Consider the following 17,964-nt stretch of genomic DNA (forward strand, 5'->3'; position numbering starts at 1 on the left):
GTATTTCAGAAATAACCAGTCCGTAACTACCAGAGGCAGCAGGCTCAGTGGTAGAGCATGGACCTAGCAAGCTTTACACCTAATCCCCTTAGGGATCAAGCTGATTGTATTTCAGTGAGCAAGAGGAAGGGAAGGAAAGAGAAGAAAATGAGCTTGGTGCTAGTGGGGGAGGCCACAGCAGAATGGAGAAATTGGTTAGACTTTGACCCATTAAAAGGATCTGCGCTGGGCACTGGTGATTCTTGCTTGTAAACCTAGCTACTCAAGAGGCTGAGATCTGAGAATCATGGTTTGAAGCCGTTTGAAGCCATTGGGAGCAGGGAGCCATTGTGAGATTCTTACCTCAGTGAACCAGAAAAAAAGCTGGAAATAGAGCTGTAGCTCAAGTGGTAGAATGCTAGCCTTGAGCACAAAAAGCTCAGGTGATGGTGCCCAGTCCCTGACTTAAACGCCCCAGGAGGGGTGCATGCTACTGGCAACCATGCCTGTCACCTGAGAGTTAAACATCATTCCAACCTATTGTTCTCTCCATAAAGGTCTCTCCCGCTGTACAAAAACACAACCAGACAGTTGACAAAACCCAGAGTTTTATTTCCTACCTTAAGTAGACTGCAAAAACGACCTTCCCTATTAGCTGACTTCTCTTCTCTCTGTTAGTGAGTGGGTAGTGTATTTTGCTGGAATGCCACTGGGTCGGAGATGTCTGAGATCAAAATGTAACACTGGGTTGGTTTCTTCTGAGGCTTTTCTGCTTGGCTATAGTTGGCTGTCTTTTCCTGTTTTTTTTTTTTTGCATGTCTGTGTGCTGGTCTCTTTTTTTTTAAATTATTTATTTATTTTTTTATTCAGCTGAGTTGGACCCATCCGATGTGACTTAGTTTTATCTATCACTTCCTTAAAGTCCCTGTCTTCCTGATACAGTCAGTCACCATGTGAGGTGAGACACTAGGGTTAGAACTCCAACATGATTTCCAAGGACTAGAATTCAGCCTATGTAAAACATGTAAACAAACATGTTTATCACTGAAAATTTGGGGAAACTTATTAACTAGGACCCCACAAATAAAATTCAAAGAGCTTTTATGTTTATTCATGTGCCACTACTGACCTTGAACTCAGAGCCTCCTGCCTTCTGATCTTTTTTACTCATGGCTGGCACTCTACAACATTGCCTGTATTTCTGGCTTTTTTTTTTTTTCTGGTTAATTGGCTAAGTTAAATAATTTAGATTTGCCTGACCTACTAGCTTTGAACCTCAATTTGAACCTCAAATCTCAGCCTCCTGAGTAGGTATTATTATAGGAATGAGCCACCAGTGCCCAAATGATATAATATTTGTTTAGAATTATCTGTGAGCTGGAGATGTAGCCCAGTAGTTGGGTGCTGGCCTAACAGGCAGTCTATGGCTTTGATCCATAATTACTGCAAAAAACCAAGTTGAATATATATCCCTTTTAGAGATTTCATTTGAAGCAGGAGGGTGAGACTAGATAGTGTCTCCGATTCATTTCCTTCTCTAGAATTTTCCAAGTCAATGAACATCATGTTCTTTTCTCTCCTTGTTTGGGTTGCTGCAGGTGGACCTATATGTCTGCCTCCTGTGTGGCAGCGGCAATGATGAGGACCGGCTTCTCTTGTGTGACGGCTGTGATGACAGCTACCACACCTTTTGCTTGATCCCACCGCTTCACGATGTTCCCAAGGGAGACTGGAGGTGTCCTAAGTGTTTGGCTCAGGTAAGAATGAAGCTTTACAACACTTTATGTTTGCAGTTTGTCCATGGGTAATCACAAAGCCTGTGAACAAAACTGTGCTGAGCCTGAATGGGGAAAAGGTCCTAGTTTTAAAGTATATGCAGGCAGCTGATGAAGAAAATGTTTGTTTGCAAAATGTTTTTAAATAGTTAAAACTTTATAAAAGTAATACTATTCTGAAAAACATCACATCTTCTTGGTAAGAATTTCTGAATGGTGGGTAGCTTAAAATAAATTTCTTACTACATGTTTAGGTAATCCCTGTTGGTGTCTTGGCATATATTTCTACAGGTTTTTTTTTTCTGTTTCAAGCAAATGGAATTACATACATGATTTTGGTAATCTACTTTAAGTATTTTCCTATAGTACTGTGATTATTGATTTTTTAAAAATAAAATCTGAAAATTGTCATCTTTATGAAGATTATTTTTTACTATAAAGCAGTCAATTGAATTATTGCTTTGTGTTAGAGTTAGTTAAAAATGCAATCATGAGGCAGTTTGCATTCTATATTGGATCTCAAGATTTTAGTTCTTTTCCATAAAGCCATGATATAACATGGAGGAGAAAATATTAGGCCTGGGCCAGTACAAGAGAGCATGGATGGATGTTAGATATATTAGATGTGTAATTCCTTGATAGGCATGGTCTTACCAACATGTCTGAGATGTTCAAATCCATCTGTCACTGTGACCATCCTGTGAACCTTTAGTGTTCTGGTTTTGGTTTAGATGACATTTAGTAGTTTATAATGAAATATTGCTAGTCTGACAGCCATTTGTTTCCTTCAAGTGTTTTACCTCTATTTTGATCTTTTCTGTGTTTATTTTATAGTTTTAGCTCTTTATGGACATTATTCCTCTGTGTTGAAAACTTTGATCCTATAGGAAGTCAGAGTTTTAGGCTGAGTTTTTATAAATATTTAAATCACTGCAAGTTGTGATTATTTAAATTGTATTTTCTCAATAAAACAAACATGATTATTTAACTCATTAGCACAACTTTGTTACAGAGTTTAATTTTTCTAATGTGTAGGCTTCATATAGATGTAAAATAAGTAATTGAGATCTTGTTTTTTATCTGCCTATTTGAAAAGTGACTGAATTTTAATTTCTTTGCATTTTGGAGTTTCACCTAGAACACGAGTTTTCCTTTTCATTTGCAGGAATGCAGTAAGCCACAAGAAGCATTTGGCTTTGAGCAAGCAGCCAGGGACTATACTCTTCGGACATTTGGGGAAATGGCAGATGCATTCAAATCTGATTATTTCAACATGCCAGTTCATGTATGTACACGCACACATGTTCTGCTTTTTTTTTTGTAATTTATTAATTAAACACAAATTTTTTGACAAGGTGTTTTGCAAAAAGGGTACAGTTACATAGTAGGGCAGTGTGTACATTTCTTGTGATATCTTACACCCTGTTTTTCTTTCCCTTCCCTGGGTCAGGTACATGTTTTGCTTTGACTTAAGATTTTTGATGGCTTTTGAGGAAAGTATACTTGAAACTAGAGTGAGGCTTTACTCTTGATAGCTATTATGTAGGGTATTAATATTTATAGCAAGCACACATGTGCACTGGTCCTAGGACTTGCACCCAGTGCCTGGGTGCTATCTCTGAGCTCAAAACTAGAGCTCTACCACTTGAACCACAACTTAGCTTTTGACTTTTTTGTTGGAGATCTTGGTGTGCTTACTTAGTTTTTTCACTCAAGGCTGGCACACTGTCACTTGAGACACAGTTCTACTTCTGACATTTTGTGACTTCTCTGCTAATGTTGGCTTTGAACTATAATCCTTAGGTCTCAGGCTCTTGAGTAGCTAGGATTATGTGTGTGAGCCACCAGTGCCCAGCTTTAACTTTTAGTATTTAATGGCTTAAAAGTTCCACAAAACTTGGTTTGCTGATTGGGAAATAGACATCTCTTTCACACAAATCGTATGGCAACAGGAACAATATCAATGGTGGAAATCACCAATTCTTTTAATGCAACGTGTTAAATAAAACTTCAAGATTGAATTGTAACTATGTGCCAAGTTATGTTCTAAAAACACACATGTGCTGTATAATTATAAGTTAATAGTGTAAACTACTTAATACCATTCCACATTTATTTCTCCAGTGTTTACTTAGACATATAAGCATGTTTTACTCATCATTTAATGTTCCATCAAATGAGGACAGCAAAATTTAGTATTTTCTATCAGGTACTCATGGCTCATGCCTACAATCCTGGCTTACTCGGAAGGTTATGATCATTTAGTATCCTGGTTCAAAGTCAGCCCACATGGAAAAAACTGGGAGACTCCATTTCCAGTTAGCCAGCAAAATGTTGGACTAGCAGTATGGCTAAAATGGTAGAGCTCTAGTTGTGAACAAGAAAGCCAAGTGAGAGCATGAGACCCGGAGTTTAATCCCATGTACCTATACCCAACAAAAGTGGGTTTTTTTTTTTTTTGGTTGTTGTTGTTGTTGATTGTAGGGACTGGGTCATGTCCACAAGCTCTTTAGCTTAAGGATAGTGCTCTACCACTTTGAGCCACAGCTCCACTTCAGGATTTTTAGTGGTTAGAGATAAGAGTCTCACCAGGACTTTCCTGCCTGGGCTGGCTTTGAACTATGATCAATCAGTCTACCCACCTATTACTCCCATAACCCTCTCTATGCTTCCTAACACAATTTCAACAAGTTTCTTACTTGCTGACAGTTTACTATATTTACACTCCCACCCTCATAAGCTGAATTTTCTCTTCTTGTTAGCCTTAAAACTTGAATTCTTAATTCATATGCTTCTTATAAAAAACTTTTTAGGGACTGGGATGTAGCTTAGTGGTAAATTGCTTGCCTAGCAAGTGCAATGTCCCCAGTACCAAAAAAGAAAAAAAAAAAGACAACAAAATACAGTTAAAATTCCTTTTAGAAAATAGACACTGGTTAGGAGGTTGACCTCTGAGGATCATGGTTTGAAGCCAAGCCTAGGCAGGAAAATCCATGAGACTCTTATTGCCAAAAGCCAGAAGTGGAGCTATGGCTCCAGTGGTAAAGCTCTAGCCTTGAGCAAAAAGCAGCTCAGGGATAGTGCCCAGACCCTGAGTTCAAGCCCCAAGACTGGCATCAAAAAAAGGAAAATAGAATTGTTGCTTGCATTGCTTGGAATCAGTAATGGAGCCAAATTTATCCTTAGTGTTTCCTGTCACTTTGCCTAGTCATCAAACAGTTGTGAATAAGAACTCAATTTTATCCCCTTTTTCTCCTATTCTAGATGGTTCCCACAGAACTGGTTGAAAAAGAGTTTTGGCGGCTGGTAAGCACCATTGAAGAGGATGTCACAGTGGAATATGGAGCTGATATTGCTTCAAAGGAGTTTGGCAGTGGCTTTCCTGTCCGAGATGGGAAAATCAAAATTTCCCCCGAGGAAGAGGTAGGCCTGTGCCATGAGGCACTTTTATCTTGAAGTGAAGCTCTTCATTTGAAGCCAATCATTGAGCCTATTCTTGACCTCAAGGAGTAATGCTGAGTTAATATAGTCCCTTGGAAATGGAGTTATTTGTTGAAATTTTGTTTGGTCAGCTTGAAGTGATTTGTCATTAGTTTGAGCAATTAACCCTTCATTACTAGGTTTCATAATGATTCCAGAAAGTTGGGAGTTCCTCCAGATTCCTATCATTGTGCTAGTGCCCTGGTGACTGGGGAGTTAGTTGCCCCACCTTTGTGCCAGACTTTAATTTTTATTTATTTATTTATTTATTTATTTATTTATTTATTTATTTATTTATTTATATATATATATTTTTGGCCAGTCCTGGGCCTTGGACTCAGGGCCTGAGCACTGTCCCTGGCTTCTTTTTGCTCAAGGCTAGCACTCTGCCACTTGAGCCACAGCGCCGCTTCTGGCCGTTTTCTGCATATGTGGTGCTGGGGAATCAAACCTAGGGCCTCGTGTATCCGAGGCAGGCACTCTTGCCACTAGGCTATATCCCCAGCCCTTAATTTTTATATTTTGATCTTTTCTTTTTTGGTACTGGGGATCGAACCCAGGACATTGTACTTGCTAGGCAAATGCTTTGCCACTGAGCTACCATCCCAGCCCTGCCTTCAAATTTTATAATCCCATTTCTCTTGAAGAAATCTGAGAGCTGGAGACCATACTTGGCTTTGATTTTAAGAAAAAAATTTTTTTCTTGGGGATTGAACTCAGGACCTGGGTTTTTTGTTCCCTCCCTCCCTCCCTCCCTCCCTCCCTCCCTCCCTCCCTTTGTCAGTGAAGCCTGGGGCTTGAACTTGGGGCCAGCCTGAGCACTGTCTCTGGCTTCTTTTTGCCCAAGGCAAGCACTCTACCACTTGAGTGATAGCACCACTTCTGGTTTTTTCTATATATGTGGTGCTGAGGAATTGAACCCAGGGCCTGAGCTTCTTTTGCTTAAAACATGAACCACCTGTGCCCAGCTTGGTCGTTTTAACTGTGATCTACCACTTGAGCAATGGCTCTACTTTTGGCTTTTTTTTTCTAGTCACAGGTTAAAGTCTCACAGACTTTCCTGTCTGGGCTGGCTTCAAACTTGGTCCTTAGATCTCTGCTTCCTGAATAGCTAGAATTATAGCAGGAGCTACCAGCACCTGGCTGGCTTTGAAGTTTTTGTGTTTGAGTCTATTGTTTTCCATATCAGAAGACTTTTTTTTTGGCCAGTCCTGGGGCTTGGACTCAGGGCCTGAGCACTGTCCCTGGCTTCTTTTTGCTCAAGGCTAGCACTCTGCCACTTGAGCCCCAGTGCCACCTCTGGCTTTTTCTATATATGTGGTGCTGGGGAATTGAACCCAGGGCTTCATGTATAAAAGGCAAGCATTCTTGCCACTAGGCCATATCCCCAGCTAAGAAGATTTTTATTCCTATCTTGTCAGGAGGGCAGATTAAAGTTTAAAAAAAATCTAATTAATACACAGAAAAGTGTACTGATGTGTACTGCTTGATAGATTTTCACCAACTACAACCTCTGAAGTAGCTCTAGGACAAGAACCCCAGCAGCTGCCTGCCCAGTCTTTATACTCTCCCTCTTTCCAAACAGCCATTGTCCCTGCAGGAAAACTACTGATACCACACATTTTCACGCCATAGAGTGGTTTTCATATTTTCCAACATTATATAAGTAGTCTTATGGTTTATGTTCCTGTATGTTCCACAAAAGAAAATAAGACAATATACACAGTACGTGTTCATTTACACAGAGCCCAAACCAGACAAAATGAGTTCATGGTCATTTCTGATGTTGGCATGGGGCCCTCTGCTTCCCCTAATGGGCTTCTTTTGTTTACATGGAATCTGTTTAGAGACAGCTCTTGAAAACAGAGCTCTAAGCTATCAGCACAATGTAGCTGAACCCTGTCTTCTTTTGTCCTCTTGATTTTAGGAATATCTTGATAGTGGCTGGAATTTGAACAACATGCCTGTGATGGAGCAGTCTGTCCTTGCCCACATCACTGCTGATATATGTGGCATGAAACTCCCTTGGTTGTATGTGGGAATGTGCTTTTCTTCTTTCTGTTGGCACATTGAAGACCACTGGAGCTATTCAATCAACTACCTGCACTGGTGAGAAATTCCACATAGAGCTATGAATAGAAATGGGAGCCAGCTTCCCCTCTTCTCCCTTTTGCTTTCACTGCTGCTAGCCAGGCATCCTGTCAACTTAAATCAGTGGATTCCAGAACTTTTCTAGAAGGTCTCTTTGAGTCTTCTTAAATTGCATACACATTATTTTACAGGTGTAGCATGTTTCTGGGCCCATGGTGACATTTTTAGCTCCAATAAAGAAATGATTGAAAGCATAAGCTTTGCTTTCACCATGGTGGTGGGGGTGGCTTAGGTTCTGCTTTGGGGAGCGGTACCTGCTGTCTTCCAGGTCCCTGGAATGCCAGCTTTCTTTCTGTTGGCTGGTTTTTGCCATAATGACACAGTGAAGTGCTCCTCATTTGTGTGTGACACGCATATGTGAGTACAGATAATGGGTTTTACTAATGAAACTTTTCAACTAAGGTCACTTCTTTATAGCTCCTTTTTTTTCCCTCCCTTTTAGAAATCCCCACAAGGAGAAGTGGGAGTGAGCCTGTGTTTTTTCGTTTGTTTTTGTTTTTGCTTTATTTTATTTTTTTTGCCAGTCTTGGGGCTTGGGTCCGGGCCTGAACACTGTTCCTGGCTTCCTTTTTGCTCAAGGCTAGGTAGCACTCTACTTACTTAAAGCACTCTACTCCTACTTAGAGAAATGCATTCCATATATTCAGCTCACGTTTCTAATGATACTTTGATTTGAACATGTCTTGTTCCTTAGCTCTACAGAGCAAAGTGTGAAAGCTTTGAACTGGTTAGCCATTTTGCTGGTGTGGTGTTGCAGATTGATTTTTAAAAATGTTTTATTGTTGATTCATAGAGGTTACAGTTACATAAGTTGGCTAAAGAGTACATTTCTTTTTGGACAATGTCACCCCTTCAGGTTGACTTATTTTTATAAATCTGTTTTTCAGGGGTGAACCGAAAACCTGGTATGGAGTCCCAGGGTATGCTGCGGAGCAGCTGGAAAATGTGATGAAGAAGCTAGCTCCAGAGCTTTTCGTGTCCCAGCCAGATCTCCTCCACCAGCTGGTGACCATCATGAACCCTAACACACTGATGACTCACGAAGTGCCTGTAGGTTTTGCGTCAGTCCTCTGCCACTCAGTTCACCCCTTCTCTTTCTACTCCTTGACTTTGGTTTGGTTCTGTTTTCTACAGTATCACTGACAGCACTGCTGGGTACAGCTTGCTACTATCTATCCTTAACCTATGGGCCTAGATCCTCAGACACCATAAAAAGTAATTGCAGCACCAACACCTAAATTACTGAACTGTCTCGCTCTGCAAATAAAAAAACAAGTGTTCACTTCACAGGTTATTAGTGCTTTCTGAACGATATGTATTTTTTTGTCAACAAAATTAAAGCTTTTAATAATCAGTATAAATAGGTTTTCTGAAAAAAAGCAAGACTAGATTTTGCTACAGTCAAGTCTAAGTCTTGGTGTCAGGATCTTTTATGCTTTTTCCTTTTCTAAATTGTATTTGATTTGATTTTGATTTTGAATAATGAACCAAAATGACATGCTTGATTAGAACTTAGTTATTTTACACTTATGCTCCTTATTAAGCTTATTTTAAGTGACAGTTTGAAGTCTTGTCTTTAGATTTCAGGGTCCTTGATGAAGACTGCAAGGTGCTATTGATGCCCTTTTCTAGCGAGGTTGCTATTGTATGATGTGACACACAAAGCTTTTTTTTTGCTTTTAGAAAATGCTAAAGGTGGCTGGCAATATGGCCTAGTGGTAAAGTGCTCGTCTCGTATACATGAAGCCCTGGGTTCGATTTCTCAGTACCACATATGTAGAAGAACCTGGAAGTGGTGATGTGGTTCAAGAGGTAGGAGTGCCTTGAGCAAAAAGAAGCCAGGGACAGTGCTTAGGCCCTGAGTTCAAGCCCCAGGACTGGCAAACAAAACAAAACAAAAACGAAAATGCTAAAAGATGTTCTGGGAAGACACATTGAAATACAGTCAGTTCTAATTAGCTAAAGAGAGATGGTAGACTACCAGTATTAAAGTAAAGCTCTTAATCTTGCTATGTCCCACACTTTTTATGCTTTGGGACTTAACAGGCTGCTCAGTGGGGTCAGACAGAATCTTTGAGTCTTTCTTTTGCCAGTCCTAGGGCTTGAACTCAGTACCTGCCTTCTTTTCCTGAAGGCTTGCACTCTACCACTTGAGCCACAGTGCCACTTCTGTCTTTTTCTGTATATGTGGTGCTGAGGAATCAAACCCAGGGCTTCATGTATGCTAGGCAAGCACTCTACCACTAGGCCACATTCCCAACCCCATGAGATTTTTTTGGAGTAGGATTTCTTAAATTGATGATAGATGATCTTATTTTGGGATAGTTAAATTACACGAGAACGTTCTTAATTGTAGTGGTATTTAGAAAGCTGTATCATAATCCTAGACATGACCAGCTATAAGTAAGGCTCATGTTTTAAGCTTTATTTTCTATTCAGATACTGTTCCATCTTGTCACCAAAAGTAGGGTGGTACCCCTACTACAGTAATTTTTCATTGATCACACCCATCCTGTGTGCCTGTGCACCAGGGTGTACATGCACTCTTTCGCGCCAAGCCTTGGGCTTGAACTCAGGGCCTAGGCACTGTCCTTTGCTTTTTTTGCTCAAGGCTAGCACTCTACCACTTGGGCCACAGCTCCACTTCCGCTTTTTTGGTGGTTAATTGGAGATGAGTCTCAAAGACTTCCCTACCAGGGCTGACTTGGAACCATGATCCTCAGATCAGCTTCCTTTCCTGAGTAATTAGGATTAGAGACGTGAGGCACCAGCACCCAGCTTAATTATTATTATTTTTTTTTTGCATCACAGGTATGTGAATATTTATTTCTTCTAGTCCTTTAATTTTAGTATTTACTATCAAAAACATTTTTATTTCATAATATCAGAAAACTAAATTTGAGTAATTCAAAATGAAAAGTATCTTAAGCTCTGAGCCTGATGACTGCAGTGAAATAGTCACATGACACAGTTTTGTACGCTGCAAACATTTTAATGATTATTGTTGAGCATACATTTTGGAAATTTACTTCAAACTGCAACAAGTTTAAATAAATGTTTATAATATACAAAGAAAATACAACCAAACATAAAACTTGCTTCAAGTGTGCCTTGCACCTAGACCAGTGTTTCCCCCTCCCTTAATATATCTTTTATTTTTGAGCTGCACAAACACACTTAATTTGATCTTTATTGTATGGCATTTAGGAAATAAAAATATACTCCCACCTCAACGAAATAAAAAGGTTGTGCATGATTATATGCCAAATGAAAGAGAGAATACTAGAATAGTGCAGGCATCATTAAAAAGGAAAAGAAAAAGCTTGAGATGCTCATTAACTCTCTATGTCTTAAGGAAGCAGGATTTTTGATGAAGTAGCTTCAAAGTCAGCAAAACGGAGGATCAGTGATGGCAACTGTAGTGTATGGAATATGAAATAACAAACTTTACACAAATACACTGTTAGAAATTTACCAGTGAACACTGAAGATCTGAGACCAGCTTAATTATTTTTAATTTGTAGAAGATGCATAGTTTTAGTATTGTCCAAATTGTATTTAAGGAGAATGTTTATAAGAATCTTAAAAATCTCCACAATTTCTCTCTCTAGGTTTATCGAACCAATCAGTGTGCAGGGGAGTTTGTGATTACATTTCCAAGAGCTTATCACAGTGGCTTTAACCAGGGATTTAATTTTGCTGAGGCTGTTAACTTCTGCACTGTTGATTGGGTATGTAATTGCAAGTTTGTGGGCTTTTTCAGATTACTGTTTTCCTGTGGAAATATGTATAATGCTTTTAAACACTGTCCTGTGTAGAATTGTTTTTCAACCCATTGTAGAATTGTTGCTCAACCCATTGCTGCCTAGCTGGCCAGTCCACAGTGAATAAGACACTTGGTGCCACACTGCTTGTTAACCAAGACTTTGTTTTTTATTGTTTTGGTAGTTAGATTTTTTTTTTTTTTGGCCAGTCCTGGGGCTTGGACTCAGGGCCTGAGCACTGTCCCTGGCTTCTTTTTGCTCAAGGCTAGCACTCTGCCACTTGAGCCACAGTGCCACTTCTGGACATTTTCTGTATATGTGGTGCTGGGGAATCGAACCCAGGGCCTCATGTATATGTATATGAGGCAGGCACTCTTGCCACTAGGCCATATCCCCAGCCCCGGTAGGTAGATTTTTTTTTTTGGCCAGTCCTGGGCCTTGGACTCAGGGCCTGAGCACTGTCCCTGGCTTCTTCCCGCTCAAGGCTAGCACTCTGCCACTTGAGCCACAGCGCCGCTTCTGGCCGTTTTCTGTATATGTGGTGCTGGGGAATCGAACCTAGGGCCTCATGTATCCGAGGCAGGCACTCTTGCCACTAGGCCATATCCCCAGCCCCGGTAGTTAGATTTTTTTTTTTTGTCTTTTTATTTTTTATTTTTTGAGGTGTTGTTTTATTCCTTAGCCAGATCCCAAATTCATGGGTATGATGCATCTTTTCGCCTCAGCCTCTAGAGTAACCTCGCTTGTAGCAAGGCTTTTTTGATGACAAAAAAGTTGTTTTATGTTCTGGCTGAAACTTTCTATGGACTGGTACCAAAGAGTTGCAGTTTAAAAGTTTATATGGACTGACTTACATTATTCACAACACAGCCATTTACTGGCACATTTGGTTTCCAGTAGTTACATAGCTGAAATTTCATTGACCTGAAGAGAGAACCATGTAGAATAAGTATGTATGGTATTAAATGTAACTCCTAACTTGGTTCTGGTACCTCTAACTAATAGAACTAGGATCTCTGTCTATTTTCCATCATACAGATTTTACTGTTGTATCCCTGAAACAGGCTAAACATGTTGAGTACATTTCTTTCAGGAAGTGTGTAAATTTATATTTCTAATTAGTTTCACATCATTATGCACATTCATTAATTGTTAACACTCTTTTTTGGGGCGGGGGGCAGTCATGTGGCTTGAACTCAGGGCCTGGGCACTGTCCCTGAGCTCTTTAACTAAAGGCTAGCGCTCTACCACTTGAGCCACAGTGCCACTTGTTTTCCAGTGGTTAATTGGAGATAACAGTCTCATAGACTTGCTTGTCTGGGCTGGCTTTGAACCGTGATCATCAGATCTCAGCCTCCTGAGTAGCTAGGATTACAAGTATGAGCCACCATTGGCACCTGGCATATCTTTGGATCTTTGGAGTCTGGTTTTAGGGCGAAAAGTGACGTCTTTTGACCCAGGTTGCAATACTTGAGTGTGTAATGGTGCATCAGGACCTGGGGAAATGGAAGAAAGATGAGCATCGTGTCTTCTTCTGTCTCCGCACAGCTGCCACTGGGTCGGCAGTGTGTGGAGCACTATCGCCTGCTCCACCGCTACTGCGTGTTCTCCCATGATGAGATGATATGCAAGATGGCTTCCAAGGCTGATGTGCTCGATGTTGTCGTGGCTTCAACCGTTCAGAAAGACATGGCCATTATGATTGAGGACGAGAAAGCTTTGCGAGAAACTGTCCGGAAATTGGTAAGCCTTCTTGTATATCATTATGCTTATAAAATGTGTGTGTGTGCGTGCACATACGCACACACGTGCACACACTGTTCTTAACAGGGCCAGAGCACTGTCCCTAAAATGTTTTGCTTGCTGTTCAAGGTTAGCACTTTACTACTTGAGTCACAGATCTACTTCCAGCTTTTGTTTCTTGGGGGGTGGGGGTGGGGGTGTGCTTAACTGGAGATAAAAGTCTCATGGAATTTCTTGTCCAGGGTGGTCTTGAACCTTGATCCTGGGATCTCAGCTTCCAGAGTAGCTAGGGTTTCATGTATGAGCTACTTGTGCCCAACCACAAAGCCTTCTTTTTTTTTTTTTTGGCCAGTCCTAGGCCGTGAGCTCAGAGCCTGAGCACTGTCCCTGGCTTCTTTTTTGCTCAAGGCTAGCACTCTGCCACTTGAGCCATAGCGCCACTTCTGGCTATTTTCTGTATATGTGGTGCTGAGGAATCGAACCCAGGGCCTCATGTATACGAGGCAAGCACTCTTGCCACTAGGCCATATTCCCAGCCCCACACAAAGCCTTCTTTTAATCACTTTTAGATTAAAATGAAGAATCCATTCATTGTCATTTTCCTTACTCTTCTGTTCTTTGATTGGTTCATATAATTGTCCGAAGTGGAATGGTTAGAAGAGAAATATTAAAAAACAAAGGAGCTTGGTGTAGTTGTGGTTCATAGAGTGACTTTTGACCAGCACTGCCATTTTGAAGGTTGGATTTGGGTCCAGTTGAAGGAAGCTAAAGAGTATAGATAGTAAAAGTTTGCCTTGCAATGAAAAATACATATCCTAGAAAAGCCTCTGGAAGCTAGTTGAAGCTCATTGGCCTAAGACATTAAGTTCCTTGACAGTCTTTCATTTAGGAAATGCTTTTTTATGACTTCAGTCTCTCCTATTTCTACCCTATTAAGTAGGTAATGATTCTCTTTTATTAGAGGACTTCTCATGTAGAAGACCTAGGAGACCATTCAGTAGACAACTCCTGGGTGGAGTTGGTCTTCCTGTGTGGTCATTTATCCTACTTACCTACATTTACTGTATACTGTATACCCTAGGTTGGCCTGTGGAGCTCGTGTGGAGCTCCCGGTGGCTTACCTCATCTTGTGTCAGGCTGCCAAAAGGCTGAGATTATAGGCATGTACCACCACATGTGGCATATTTGTATGCTTTCCATAGCTTTTCCCACAGTGTTACTCTTAAACCCCGTGCAATATTTTTCAGCAGTGGAAAAGCACTTATTTATTTACCAAATATGGACAGGGCCAATTTGTGGAAGGATAGACAGCAAATCTCAATGATACAGTCTTAATTTAAAACATTCCCAGCTGGAAATGTGGCTTAGTGGTAGAGTGCTTGCCTAGCATGCATGAAGCCCTGGGTTTGATTCCTCAGTACCACATAAACAGAAAAAGCCAGAAGTGGCACTGTGGCTCATGTGGTAGAATGCTGGCCTTGAGCAAAAGAAGCTCAGGGACAGTGCCCAGGCCCCGAGTTCAAACCTTAAGACTGGCAAATAAAATAAAACATTCCCATATCCAGATCAGAATAGCTAAACCTAATTTTTTGAAAAGGGATTGTCCATAGATAAATAGAACTATGTGCTCATATTTGCTAAGCCTTTGTGTATTAGTTTGTATTCTATGCATTTTAAATCACACATGTGTCTTTTTGTAAGGTGCTTTTTTTTTCTATGTTTTTAAATTGTGAAAAAACTAACCTACTTTATTTGTCTCTTGAGCTAGTGGATTATACTTTTTTTTTTGCAAATCTCTAAAGAACACTTTATTCTAGGGAGTAATTGATTCAGAAAGAATGGACTTTGAGCTACTGCCAGATGATGAGCGACAGTGTATAAAATGCAAAACGACTTGCTTCATGTCTGCTATCTCCTGTTCTTGCAAACCTGGCTTGCTTGTTTGCCTGCATCATGTAAAAGAATTATGTTCCTGTCCTCCTTATAAATATAAACTGAGGTAAGTGCAAAGAATGTTTTGTCCCTCTTATAGAGAGCACCAAATCCTTACTAAGAGCTCAGAGATGTCAAGTATAACACATGTAACTTTTCCAGAGCCAGGTGTGTCAGAGTTGTTTGGCATTGTCTTTCCAGGTACAGATACACTCTGGACGATCTCTACCCCATGATGAATGCATTGAAGCTTCGAGCTGAATCTTACAATGAATGGGCCTTGAATGTGAATGAAGCTCTAGAGGCCAAGATCAACAAGAAGAAAAGTATGTGGTCTAGAAAATGTCACTGTCTAAGCAGCAAGTTGGGGCTGAGTTTGAAGCTAACAACAGAACAAGTTGCTCTTACAGATCTTTGGCAGAGATTTTATAGTCAAGAATGTCCGTACATCAAAGTGGAAGTGTTACTGCAAAAAATTTGAAAGAGGGCTGGGAATATGGCCTAGTGGTAGAGTGCTTGCCTTGTATACATGAAGCCCTGGGTTCGATTCCCCAGCACCACATATATAGAAAAAGCTGGTAGTGGCACTGTGGCTCAAGTGGTAGAGTGCTAGCCTAGAGCAAAAAGAAGCCAGGGACAATGCACAGGCCCTGAGTCCAAGCCCCAGGACTGACCCTCCCCCCCAAAAAAATTGAAAGATGGTCTATTTAACAAAAACCTTACTGTTAGAAAACAGAATAACCTATATGTGTTTCATTTTAAAAAATGGAAAGGCAGGATGACAGGAAATTTGGGCATCTTTGAAATGCTGGCTTATGACTTGTTTGTTCTAACAATAGTTAAGGTCCCTAGAACTTGTGGTGGTACTGGGGTTTATGAATTCAAGACCTACCTCATGGTTACTTAGCTTTCCTTGTTCAGCTGAGTGCTCATAACAGTTGATCCATGTCTCCAGCCTTTTTTTTTTTTAAACTGGTTTCAAATAGAATCCTTAAGATCTCAGCCTGAGTAGCTAGGATACTGTCATACCACTAGAAATCACAACTTAACCAGAGTTTTTCCCAGGACGTTTCACTTACTTTTCTTTCTGTAGTAGAGCAGGTAACTTTCTTTCTCCGATGTAGGAAAGGCAATATACCTGCCTTTAGTACTTGAGTTACTTGATAACAACAGAATGAAACATAGGAGAACAAAGTGGCCACAATATATAGTCTCTGCCTACTTTGTGTGCATGCATGTGTGCATGTGTATTTTAACCTATCAAATCTTAAAAATTCTTTCTTCAACATCAACTTTAGACACTTAAGAATTTCTTGCCCCGACACTCCTCAAAAACAAATCTAGTGAAGGGCTAAAACGTTGTCATAATTTTTAATACATTTGTGGATCAGGGCTGACATGCATACTTCCCCTCTCTGTTCCATACCAGTAATAATAGAAATGATGATGGCAGCAAAGGTGACTATTTTCCTTTCTTGTTAGGCCTGGTCAGCTTTAAGGCTTTAATTGAAGAGTCAGAGATGAAGAAATTTCCAGATAACGACCTACTGCGTCACCTTCGCTTGGTCACACAGGATGCAGAAAAGTGTGCCTCTGTTGCCCAGCAGTTGCTTAATGGCAAAAGGCAAACGAGGTAGGTGCTATGACTGACCACCTTAGGTTTGGCTCTGTAGCAGCTGAATCTGTTGTGACTGGCTTTCCCTTCCTGTGATGTGGGGACTTGTGGGTGATGAACATGCATGTCCTCATTCAGTTTCCTTGGGCTGCTCTCTTTGTAGATACAGATCTGGTGGAGGAAAATCCCCCAATCAGCTGACAGTGAATGAACTCCGACAGTTTGTGACTCAGTTATATGCTCTTCCATGTGTCCTCAGTCAGACACCATTGCTAAAGGTGAGCAAAAGGGTATGTGAAAAGCACTGTGGCAATCAGTCTTTGTAAACATTAATTACTTGGTGATCTTCAGGTAGATACTTGTTATATTCGTTTGCAAATTGTTTTACATAACGTGTTGAGTAGTACATATGTGTAGAAGAAATAGGCTGACAGATAAAGTTGGAAATTTTCCTATGAAAGTGATCAGCTTAGTACTTGCAGTCTCTATCAGGTATGTGATTGTCACTCTTTTTTATCAGATGACATCAAGTCATGTCATCAACCATGTGATCATGTAAAACCAAGTGGATGGTTGGGCATTGCATGGGATATGAAATTAAGGCTCTAAGTCTGAAAGAAAGAAGGTAGTTATTGAAATTACTAAGTTGTCTTTTGGCTTTGCTCATTTGTTTTCTCTTAGGATCTGTTAAACCGTGTAGAAGATTTCCAACAGCACAGTCAGAAGCTCCTCTTGGAGGAAATGCCCAGTGCCGCTGAGCTGCAGGACTTGCTAGACATCAGCTTTGAGTTTGATGTTGAACTTCCACAGCTTGCTGAGTTGCGTGTCCGTCTGGAACAGGCTCGATGGCTAGAAGAGGTGCAGCAAGCTTGCCTAGACCCCAGCTCTCTTACTTTGGATGATATGAGACGTCTCATAGACCTGGGGGTGGGTCTGGCCCCCTATTCAGCAGTGGAAAAAGCTATGGCCCGGCTGCAAGAGCTGCTTACTGTGTCAGAGCACTGGGACGACAAAGCCAAGAGTCTTCTCAAGGCCAGGTAGCAAAGCACCCTTGCATTTTTCCCTTGTGGAAGGTTGCATTGGCATTTGACAAGTGTTCATTTGCTGTAATCACACATTTAGAATAGATTTAAAAAAAAACTTAGTTATATGGTCTTGCTTTGGAACTTTGGTAAAGGTTTGGGTTTTTTTTTGGGTCATGTACCAGTGGTTCACACCTGGTAATCCTAGCTACTCAGAAGGCTGAGATCTGAAGAGCCCAGTTTGAAGCCAGCCTGGGCAGGAAAGTCTATGAGACTCTTATCTCCAACTAACCACCAAAAAACCCAGAAGTGGAGCTGAGGCCCAAGTGGTAGATCACCAACCAGCCTTGAGCAAAAAAAGCTCAGGGATAGCTGTTAGACCCTTGAGTTCAAGTCCCGGGAAACCCTTACCCCCCAAAATATATTGTTTCTTGTTTTACTGATTATGAGTTAAGTAGACATGATTTTTCTGGGGATGAGATATGAAATGAGAGAAGATTACA

The 17,964-nt window shown here is 40.7% G+C and overlaps 1 protein-coding gene and 1 long non-coding RNA gene across 2 annotated transcripts in view; one reads left to right on the forward strand and one right to left on the reverse strand.

The window, feature by feature from the left end:
• Kdm5b (lysine demethylase 5B) overlaps window positions 1-17,964 on the forward strand; it is a 73,378-nt gene that overhangs the window by 38,912 nt on the left and 16,502 nt on the right. Inside the window, exons 8-19 of the mRNA XM_048357229.1 lie at window positions 1,578-1,736; window positions 2,920-3,039; window positions 5,019-5,177; window positions 7,162-7,343; window positions 8,273-8,435; window positions 10,997-11,116; window positions 12,698-12,892; window positions 14,710-14,891; window positions 15,026-15,150; window positions 16,307-16,457; window positions 16,603-16,717; window positions 17,121-17,476. Of these exons, the coding sequence (XP_048213186.1) occupies window positions 1,578-1,736; window positions 2,920-3,039; window positions 5,019-5,177; window positions 7,162-7,343; window positions 8,273-8,435; window positions 10,997-11,116; window positions 12,698-12,892; window positions 14,710-14,891; window positions 15,026-15,150; window positions 16,307-16,457; window positions 16,603-16,717; window positions 17,121-17,476 (2,027 nt within the window). The remainder of the gene's footprint in view (window positions 1-1,577; window positions 1,737-2,919; window positions 3,040-5,018; window positions 5,178-7,161; window positions 7,344-8,272; window positions 8,436-10,996; window positions 11,117-12,697; window positions 12,893-14,709; window positions 14,892-15,025; window positions 15,151-16,306; window positions 16,458-16,602; window positions 16,718-17,120; window positions 17,477-17,964) is intronic.
• Window positions 15,459-17,964, reverse strand: part of LOC125359473 — a 29,445-nt gene continuing 26,939 nt past the window's right edge. Inside the window, exon 5 of the long non-coding RNA XR_007212560.1 lies at window positions 15,459-15,828. This is a non-coding gene — a long non-coding RNA (uncharacterized LOC125359473). The remainder of the gene's footprint in view (window positions 15,829-17,964) is intronic.

Source organism: Perognathus longimembris, chromosome 11 (genome assembly GCF_023159225.1).
Source record: "Perognathus longimembris pacificus isolate PPM17 chromosome 11, ASM2315922v1, whole genome shotgun sequence".
NCBI lineage: Eukaryota > Metazoa > Chordata > Mammalia > Rodentia > Heteromyidae > Perognathus > Perognathus longimembris.